At 42.8% G+C, this 10,754-nt stretch overlaps 1 protein-coding gene across 1 annotated transcript; it reads right to left on the bottom strand.

Annotated features, from left to right (window-relative positions):
- Positions 1–8,553: 8,553 nt before the first annotated feature.
- LOC123129947 (SKP1-like protein 1) lies at positions 8,554–9,961 on the bottom strand. The gene is made up of 2 exons (XM_044549905.1): positions 9,510–9,961; positions 8,554–8,860 (listed from the first exon to the last, which is right to left on the bottom strand). The coding sequence occupies exons 1-2, from the start codon at positions 9,861–9,863 to the stop codon at positions 8,678–8,680; spliced, it is 537 nt and encodes a 178-aa protein (XP_044405840.1). The 5' UTR covers positions 9,864–9,961; the 3' UTR covers positions 8,554–8,677.
- Positions 9,962–10,754: the final 793 nt, after the last annotated feature.

The following is a 10,754-nucleotide window of genomic DNA, read 5'->3' as shown; positions in this document are numbered from 1 at the left end:
ATTGTGCCACGGCTACTCGGCAGCAACCCGGAGCGCGTCCAGGCGGCGGTGGCGTCCGCCGAAGCACTCGGTGTACCCAATGAAAAAAATTGTGCGCTACAAAAGATAGCGAGGCCCTTTTCAAAATGCTACACAAGTTATAGCACGCTAATAGCGTGCTATATTTCAAAATAGCGTTTGAAAAAAAATCAAATATATCTAGAAATAAAGTATTTAGGCAACTAAATTTTTCATAGGAGCAAGCAATATATGCATAAGGGCCAAATCCAACACATAAAAATAGTAAGTCTCAAACGGTTTCAAGAGTTTCTAACATCAACGATCACAATTTCAAAAGTCCCTAACATCAACAGCCACCCTGGGCAACAACAACCATAGTCTTTAACATCAAGAACTACAGTTTTAAGATAAGTCTCTAACATCAACAACCATAGTTTTAAGAGTCTCTAACATCAACAGCCACCGGGGTAGCAAGAATACAACACAGAACACAGAGAGTTTTAAGATAGTCTACATCAACAGCCACCGAAGGCAACAACATTGCAACATAACACAATGAAATTATTCAGAATCACTCGCTGGTAAATGCATGTCATCATCTTCTGATTCAGAAGAAGACTCGGCTGATTGCAACTCATCATCACGATAAATAGGAAGCAACTTCTTCTTCTTCCTAGGACGAGATTGAGACACTAACTTTCTTTTTGATGGAGCAACTTCTCCTTCTGATGTTGATGCTACAGCTTGTACATCTTCAGGTTCAACTCCTGTTTGCACTCCTTCAACAGGCACAACACCAGTGATCCATTCATTACCTTCATCTTCTACAACATCTACAAATGTGTGGTCCTCAATTGGGTCCCTGTTTTTCATCCCTCTCTTTTGCTTTAGTTTGGAGTTGAACTTGATGAACACAAGGTCTCTCATTTTGTCATGAAGTAGCCTATTGCGTCTTTTTGTGTGAATCTGTAGGTGATGGGATTAGAGCAAGGATTTCTTAGTATGAAAAAACAAGGAAAGAAGTGCAAGAAAAGTATGGCAAGATACTGGGTTGTCCATCTAATGTCACAATGCTTCATAGAAGAACTGGCATATGTACTCACAAGCACGGTTCCTTTTCTTCACTCTCTCCCCAGTTGTCAGCTTTAATTGGATGCTCTCACTAGATTTTGCCTTCCTTGCAGCAATAGCCTCTTCAGGAGATAGTTGGCAGAATTTTTCCATAGGCCCACCTGAGGATTTAGATGTTTTGCCTCTCGCCGACTTAAGCATAACAACAGAATTGCTTCTGCCATCTTCATCACTTGAACCTTCCCCCTCTTAGTGGCTCAAGTCCACTTCACATCTAATCCTCTTCTGCTCTGAAATTTTTGCTGCCTTTTTATCACCCTTCTTTGTCAAAAACTCAGTGATTTCATCCCTTACATCAGCTGGCACTTTTGTACAGGGAACAACACCGGAAGTTGGAATGTTTGCAAGGTGGAGCTTGATTCGAGTAATACCATTGGTGTACACATGATGACAGAAAATGCACTTCAAAGAATTCCTCTTGTTTTCGTCGGGACAAATGCAATTTTTCCATCCTGAGTCTTTTGATTTCACATTCACAACGGCAGCTTGTCCTTGTACCGTTGATGCTGTGCTTGAAGCACCAATGCCTACAACCAGACAAAGTATATATCAATGCCTACAATCTTCGGTGCAGTACATATATCTTTAGTACAGAGTAAATATTCAGAATTCATATATTGGTAAATATTGAGAATTGTAACACCAACAAAATTCTACTAAATACTAATATCTATTTAGTAGAGAGTAAATATTCAGAATTAGTATAGAGTAAACACCAGCAAAATCGGCCCATCCAAGCATTAACACAAGTTACTCTTCTTACTACAGTTCAGTTCAGTACTACATGGCCAGATAACTCAGATACACACAAATATACACAGTTAATTAGTCAAAACAGTAAACCATATTGAGGAAATCAACATCTTTCTATGAATATACAGGGATCTCCTTCTGAATCCTACTTCCCTTGTTGGTGCTCTTGCCGGCGTTCATCTGGTGGTGCTCTTGCCGGCGGCACAGCGGGAGATGTGGAGGGCATGGAGATGGCACAGGGGAAAGTGGGTATGCAACGGTGTGGATGCTTGATTACCTGGTGGTTGACTTGCCGACGGTGCGGTTGACATCGCTCGTCGGTGCTAGGAGCCTAGGATGGAGTCGCGATGGAGGACACTGCCGCCGCGAGATGATGTTGTCGCCGCTGCTCACGTGAAGATGTTGCCGCTGCCTCCGCTCACGCCCAGATGTTGCCGTCGCCGCCGCCGCCGCTCATCTGGTCTGGGAACTGGGAAGGGGATGAGAAGTGAGAACTAGGGTTAGCCGGTTAGGTCATTGTCGTGGGAGAATCTGATAAAAGAGTGAGAAAGGTAGTGGTCGTGGGTTGGTTTCGGCCTGCTGGGCCTGCTGGGCTGTGCTTATTTTAGTTTTGCATGGTCTGCACGTTAAAACGTTAAACGCTACAACGTTATAGCGTGTGTAGCACGCTAATTACGCGTTTAGCGCCGTAGCGGCCGATTTTGCCGAAACGTAACGTCTCCCTTCCGAATATGCTATAACCGCGCTATAACGGCGAAATAGCATGCTATTTTTTTCGTTGGGTGTACCCCGTGGATCCAGAATGTTCAGGTATGCGCTGCAATCTGTTGCATTATTCAGCGAGGAGACGATCGCTGCCAGAGTGGACTCCTTGAAGAAGACGTTCCGGTGGTCGGATGCCGACGTGAGCATCGCTTTGTGTAGGGCTCTGCTTTTGCTTACAAAATCAAATGAATTGCTGCAGTGCAGGTCTGAATTCCTCATCTATGAAGTGGGGTTGGAACCGGCGTACATTGCTCAGCGGCCGGTAATTCTCTGTTACAGCCTAGAGGGCCGGATGAGACCTCGGTACTACGTTGTAAAGTTTCTCAAGGAAAATGGATTGCTCGAGCGCGACCCGAGCTACTATACTGTTTTCAAGGAGACCGAGAAGTATTTCGTGGGGAAGTTCATATACCCTCACAAGGAAGCTGCACCACACCTTGCTGAAGATTATGCTGCCGCTTGCGGAGGGGAAGTGCCCGCTAGATTCAGATTTACATGAACCAAGAACGGGCTGTGAGAAGTGATAATTGTGTATGGTGCAACAAAGTTTACACTCAGTAAGAAGCTGGTAATTTCTGATTCGGTGTTATTTGCCAAACTGGATGTTTGTTGTCTGATGCATGTTATTTAGTGTTCCTAATCCTGGGTGAAACTGGTAATTTGATTATGTGTCATTGAATGCTAATTGCATCATTCAGTAGAGAATAAAGTATCGCACTGCAATGAACTTGTCCATCCTCATTCGTATAATATATATTGACACACATACTGGCACTAAGAGTGTGAGGGATCAGATCAGGGCATTCTACAAATACTTTCAAATATCGGTGAAGTGTATATCTGCACGCTGTTTCTTTATGTTCTCATTGGCCATTTCAGTTTTCAATGCAATCCTCAATCTATCTTTCCATAGAAAAAGATTCTTATTTTGGCCATGATGATAAGAAGTTTCAAAATTTTCCTTTGGCCATCCAGTTTTGATCTAGTTTGTTGGTTGCTTCCTTTAGTTCTTCTAAGCTGAAAGTCTTCGTTCTTCCTGCAATAGCTTTGTTTATGAGATATATTGACTGTTCGAGAAAGCCAATCATTCTTAGTAGTAATTTGTATCAGTTTTCTTAGTCCCCCCGCCCCCCACTTATGGCCTACTGGCTGATACCTATCGAAGGGCCATCTGATCTCAAAATTGAATAATGCTGTAATAGCATTTCTGTTGTTGATAGCTTTTTCTGTTCTGAAAATACTGGGCAGTTTCATGGTTACTTCAGAGTTTTGGTATAGCTTTCGAAAGCCTTATATTACTTAAGCGTTTTCAAGCACAGAAAGATAGGTCATGTTGTTTTCTACAAAATATTAATTATAATGTAAATGTATTATATACCTGGAGGACTATTTGGACTAAAATTAAAAATTCGAGCCACTGGGTCCATTTTATGCCCCACGAGTTAAACTCTATGTATCCGCACATACAGTGTAAACTTGGACTGTTGGAGTTGGAGTTATATCAGGTTGATGTTGCAGTTAACACTTTCGTTATTTTTTCCTCTTTATTTGCTTCAAGGATCATTGTTTTCTGCCATCAACCTGTTTGTAGCTCTCTTGTTCATGGAAGTGCTGAATCAAGGGATGTAAATAAATGGGAAGCTTCCACAAGTCAGTACCAGAGAGGTGATCCTCGCAAGTTGCTTATTTCTTTGCTGAAGATACTATGTCAGCGCTATGGGAACTTTGTGCACCTTTTGGTTCTAACCCATCACAAGAGATGCTTCCTCTGTTTCATGCTTTATTTTGTTGCGATTATAGTTGGACTTGCATCACCATTATATTGTGTGCATGTTCTCCTTGGCCATAATTATTCATTTGGAATTTTCGTCCACTCTACAACTCCTAATTCGCACAAAACTTTCCCCCGGATAATTTATCCTTAGTCTAAAAGAACAAGTCATGATGTTATATTTCAAATCAGTTTACTGCCGGATCATATGGACAATCACGCGGCAGTTACCCATTTCCATCATGTAAGCTCTGCCTGCATTTTGTCTCTTTCTTTTTTTAATGCCTAAACCAGGGCTGGTTACTACATTTTCTTTTTGCCTGCAGTTGATGACTTCATGTTATTCAAGGTGAGCATGGCGTGCGAGGATGTAAGGCTCTCCGGCCTTGACGTATCATGTTCTGAGGTCTCGCGCCTCGTCTCGGTTTCGGTCGGCCTCTTCCGGCATAGATCCATCGTCTCCAACTTGCAGTACTGTCGCGTCTGCCCCTCCTCGGGTCCTTTAAGAACCTCTTACATGCGGTCAGCCATGGCTCCTGCCTTGTCTCGGCTGACCTCGAGCGGGTGGTCAAGCCCAACATCGCTCTCCCTCCTGCAAAAGAGTGGGCTAGGTGCTTGTGATATTGCCAAGTTGTGCCGCACTGTGCCACGGCTACTCAGCAGCAACCTAGAGCATGTCCAGGCGGTGGTGGCGTCCGCCGAAGCAGTCGGTCTGCCCCATGGATCTGGGATGTTCAGGTATGCGCTGCAATCTGTTGCATTCTTCAGCGAGGAGATGATCGCTGCTAGAGTGGACTCCTTGAAGAAGACGTTCAGGTGGTCGGATGCCGACGTGAGCATCGCTTTGTGTAGGGCTCCGCTTTTGCTTACAAAATCAAATGAATTGCTGCAGTGCAGGTCTGAATTCCTCATCTCTGAGGTGGGGTTGGAACCGGCCTACCTCGCTCAACGTCCAACAATGCTCTGTTACAGCCTAGAGGGCCGGATGAGACCTCGGAACTATGTTGTAAAGTTTCTCAAGGAAAATGGATTGCTCAAGCGCGACCCGAGCTACTATACAGTTTTCAAGGAGGCCGAGAAGTATTTTGTGAAGAAGTTCATATGCCCTCACAAGGAACATGCACCACACCTTGCTGAAGATTATGCTGCCGCTTGCGGAGGGGAAGTGCCCGCTAGATTCAGATTTACATGAACCAAGAACGGGCTGTGAGGAGTGATAATTGTGTATGGTGCAACAAAGTTTACACTCAGTAAGAAGCTGGTAATTTCTGATTCGGTGTTATTTGCCAAACTGGATGTTTGTTGTCTGGTGCATGTTATTTAGTGTTCCTAATCCTGGGTGAAACTGGTAATTTGATTATGTGTCATTGAATGCTAATTGCATCATTCAGTAGAGAATAAAGTATCCCACTGCAATGAACTTGTCGATCCTCATTCGTATAATATTGACACACATACTGGAACTAAGAGTGTGAGACATCAGATCAGGGCATTCTACAAATGCTTTCAAATATCAGTGAAGTGTATATCTGCACGCTCTATCTAATTTATGTTCTCATTGGCCATTGCAGTTTTCAATGCAATCCTCAATCTATCTTTCCGTAGAAAAAGATTCTTATTTTGGCCATGATGATACGAAGTCTCAAAATTTTCCTTTGGTCATCCAGTTTTGATCTAGTTTGTTGTTTGCTTCCTCTTGTTCTTCTAAGCTGAAAGTCTTCGTTCTTCCTGCAATAGCTTTGTTTATGAGATATATTGACTGTTTGAGAAAGCCAATCATTCTTTACTAGTAGTAGTTTGTATCAGTTTTCTTAGCCACCCCCCCCCCCCCCCCTACTTTTTGGATGGCCTACTGGCTGATACTTTTTCAAGGGCCATCTGATCTCAAAATTGAATAATGCTGTACTAGCATTTCTGTTGTTGCTAGCTTTTTCTGTTCTGAAAATACAGGGCAGTTTCACGGTTACTTCAGAGTTTTGGCATAGCTTTTGAAAGCCTTATATTACTTAAGCTTTTTCAAGCATAGAAAGATAGGTCATGTTGTTTCCTACAAAATATTAATTTTAATGTAAATGTATTATATATCTGGAGGACTATTTTGGACTAAAATAAAAAATTCGAGCCACTGGGTCCATTTTATGCCACACGAGTTAAACTCTATGTATCCGCACATACAGATATATTTTATGCCACACGAGCCACTGGATCATTGTTTTCTGCCATCAATCTGTTTGTAGCTCTCTTGTTCGTGGAAGTGCTGAATCAAAGGATGTAAATAAATGGGAAGCTTCCACAAGTCAATACCAGAGAGGTGATCCTCACAAGTTGCTTATTTTCGTTGCTGAAGATACTATGTCAGCGCTATGGGAAACTTTGTGCACCTTTTGGTTCTAACCCATCAGAAGAGATGCTTCCTCTGTTTCATGCTTTATTTTGTTGCGGTTATAGTTGGACTTGCATCACCATTATATTGTGTGCATGTTCCCCTTGGCCATAATTATTCATTTGGAATTTTCATTAGAAGCAAGATGTCCATAATGCACGTTCTATTTAATGGACCATTGTTCTGTCATTTTGTCATACAGTGCAAGCAAACTAATACTTTTTGTTAGGATTACCATCTCTCAATGGCTATGATGGATGCATTAGACTTGATTTTTTTATTCTACTTGGTATATATTATTGCCTGGCCGTATCAAGGTTTTGATTGTACATTTTCCTGTCCGTCGTACTGTACCTACTACTACTGGCTACTAGCCATCATGGTCCTTCTTTTATTTAGGCTACTGTTTGAAATGGTTCCTTTCAAGGATTATGAATATTACAGAGTTGGCTTTTATATCAAGTACTCCCTCCGTCCGAAAAAGCTTGTCTCTCAAATGTATGTATCTATCACCAAGTTAATGATAGATACATCCATTTGAGGGACAAGCTTGGGACAAGTTTTTTCGGACGGAGGGAGTAGTATCTCAAATTATAGATTGCTTTTATAATGTCTAACTCACCTTTTATAGTAAAGATCAGGTGGGACCTTGCAAAACTATTTTTTTGGTTCTTCCATTGAGTAACATAAACTAGACCAGTAATTTTTTTAGCACCATTGTGTGCGATAATTTGACTATTTCTTTAATATTTGTACATCTGATTGTCATTTGAATTCTTGGTAATAATAAGTTCTTTTCATGTTGTGAGATAAGTAGTGCTTGTATGGGGGATTTTTGATCCAATAGTCGCTTCATGAAAATACACCCTATGGAAGTCAGATGCAGGTAGTTCTTTTATATTCTGTGTCATGCCATATGTAGCCAAGTGTCCCCCAGTTGAGGCTAATACTCGTCCTTCAGCTAAAATTGATGGCAACTGCTCTTTCTCGGGATCTTTGCCTTCAAGGAAAAACAGTATTATATGGTTTTTCCTTGCTACCTGTTTATACTGCCTGAAACAAAGAGAAAGATGTTTGTCATACTCTTTTTTTTTGTTAGAGTCTATAGAGCAAGCATGGCACCAGCTTGGCTACCATGGTCTCCGTGTGCATATTCATTCAGTAGTGGCGGTGCTTTCTTTCTTTCTACCAAGGAGGAGGAGATGTGCTGAAACTGGATGCAGACATGGTCCTTTCTTCTTCTAGAAGACGGAGCATGGCGCAAACAGGGGCTTTGCCTATACCACCTGATTCTGAAGGAGGATCAGCTCCGCTTTGATGCATATTGTTGCAGGCATAGGCGTGGTGCCAATGGTTTATCGAGCTACATCACGTAGGACTCTACTAATTCAAGACCTAACAATCTCTTCCTAATTTTGAATTTTGTCTTATGTGCTGGTTCGATCTTGACTCTTTGTAGATCATCCTTTGTTGACTCATTCTCTCGCACCATGACAAGTTAAACTGATATGCTTCATTGGTCGCAACAATCTCTCTCCAATTTTAACTTGACGAATTTACAGACCACCTTAAATATGCCTTGGACTACCCAGCCTGCTAGAACCATGTGGAATACACCATCCTGTGGACTTCACCATCCACCATAGAGAGATACATGCCGGCTCCTTGTGGATCACACCATCCCGTGGACTACACCGCCCACTCCAGCCTCATGTAAAGACACTGACAAATATATTCACGCAAGCATAAACACTGAATATGTTCAGTGATGCCACCTCATAAACTCCAGTACAATTACAACCACACAAAGAGTGCAGCTAAAAGGTTGACATGACGAATACTAAGCGTTCACTCAATGCGACCTAGATGCTGCTCTACTGAAATGCCCACTGGTTCTCCCTGCGGATCGTCTCCTCCTCCTCCTCCTCAGGCAAGTAGTAGTCATTCTTGATGCTCAAGAAACCACGGATCTCCTCCAGGGTATGGCCACTAATCGTCTCGGCAGTAATCTGGGAAGTCAGGTCCAACAACCCCTTGATGTTGAGGTAACTTGCAGCCTGAGAGGGGGTAAAAAGAACCATAGGGTGTCAAAGAGAAGCATTAATCTATAATGGCTATAGAACATGGATAATTAGATAGATTGTTTTGCATTAAGATGTGTTACAAGCTAATAAAACACAAAACAACACATGAAGTGACCTACCGTGCGAGATAGAAGCATTAATATATGCAGCATAATCATAAAAACCATATATTGTTATGAGTATAATCATAAAAAGCATATATTGCTATGAGTAGTCTCATGTTTCCACACGTTAATCATATACAATTTGCGGGCACATTGATAGTGCAGCTTTGTAAGTTCACACTGATCATAATAAAGCTTCCTAGGTTACGCATAACAATGATATGAACATATTTGTGAAACATATCAGACAAGATGATGCCCTAACCAATTTACTAGGATTTCGTATGGCTGGCCAATCGTGTACGTCGCTAATAAAGCACAATCATGTATAATCTAAATCTAATCTAGTCTAATCGAATCGAATCGAATCTACCTTGATGGATGTACGAGGGGTTTGTCCAATCTAATATAAATAGTACAAAGACGCACAAGCCCAATCTAGATCGAGTGCCAGAAGGGGAACATCTAGAAAAAGTAGATCTAGAAAAAGAAAATGGTCGAATCGAAGGATATGATACCTGGATGAGGTCGAAGCGGGTGGCACGGTTGACCTTGATGAATTCTGCGTCCCAGATCTTGAGGTCTTCAGCTAGGGCGGCAGGAGCCACGATATCAGACGCAGCGGCACCTGTGGCTCTAGTGGCGACGACACCTGGCATGGTCGGGACGTGTTTGTTGCAGTACTCGATGACCTTGGAGAGGATCTTGGAGTTGATGTTGGGAATCAGAATGCCTTTGTCGACGCAGTCATCCTCGATCAAATGGCGGATGGTCTGCGACTCCATGGCGACTGCCTCCTCCACCTCGAACTCCATGCCGTCGGACGACTTGAGCATGATCATCTTCTTCTCGCCTGCCTCTGCGGTCTCCATCGCTGCTAGATCCGGGCTGGGGGTAGGGGCGGACGAATTGGGGATGGGGGAAACCCTAGAAACACGGTGGTGGCGGCGGAGGAGAGGAAAAGATGGGAGATTTGGTTGCTATGGGATGGGTTGGGCTAGGGTCCGGGGGAATTTATTTATTGAGGCGGGGCAACGCGTGATTGGACATCTATCTATCGTACATCGCAAGGAAAGCAAACCAAACCAAACCAAATTTGAATCGAATTTGTTTGATGACATCTGCAGGAGCAGGGGTCCGAGCACACATTCGACCGTCCGATCTATATCTCGCGCATGCAAGGCCAGTAGTGGCACTTTAACAAAAAGAATCCCACCACTCCCCTCTTTGTTTTTGCACAAAACCCCTTTATATCTCCCATGCAACCCCATCCCTGCCGAACCTCCTCCAACCAGCCATCGATCCCGATCTATCATGGTGGGCACCGCACCACCATTTGCCCCCAATGCCAAGCCATGGAAGAACTAGTCTTCGTGCGCAGGTATACAATAATTCATGTGGTGTTACCTAAATATAAATACCTCTTCCAGCTAGTATTGACGAGCAAAATCATCGCAACAACGCTATTGAAGCAGTACATTTACATATTTGCTAGAGTTTTTGACATAGCTTATCATTTCTCCGTTCGCTTGGAATAAATTATTAATTATTCAATTAAAGGTCGAGAAAAAGCACCACACATGGTACATCCCAGTCTCTTGAGGATAGTGAAGAGATTTAGTTAGGGGCAGCACTAGGGATCAGACTACTGATCCCTTGCTCCCATCAGACTAGTGGAGCACCGTAGGATCAAAAGCCTTGTAGCCGTCCAATATTTTAATATGGCCCACACATGGTTTGTTGGTTTGGATCCTTAATTAATT

The sequence above is a fragment of the Triticum aestivum genome, chromosome 6A (genome assembly GCF_018294505.1).
Source record: "Triticum aestivum cultivar Chinese Spring chromosome 6A, IWGSC CS RefSeq v2.1, whole genome shotgun sequence".
Classification (NCBI taxonomy): Eukaryota; Viridiplantae; Streptophyta; class Magnoliopsida; order Poales; family Poaceae; genus Triticum; species Triticum aestivum.
Note: the sequence above shows the minus strand (reverse complement) of the source record. Positions and strands in the feature narration are given on the sequence as shown.

Coding starts and splice junctions, on each gene's coding strand:
- LOC123129947 (XM_044549905.1), bottom strand. CDS start 9,863: ATGGAGACCGCAGAGGCAGGCGAGAAGAAGATGATCATGCTCAAGTCG. Junction 8,861..9,509: donor CCCGCTTCGACCTCATCCAG/GTATCATATCCT, acceptor ACCCCCTCTCAG/GCTGCAAGTTACCTCAACAT.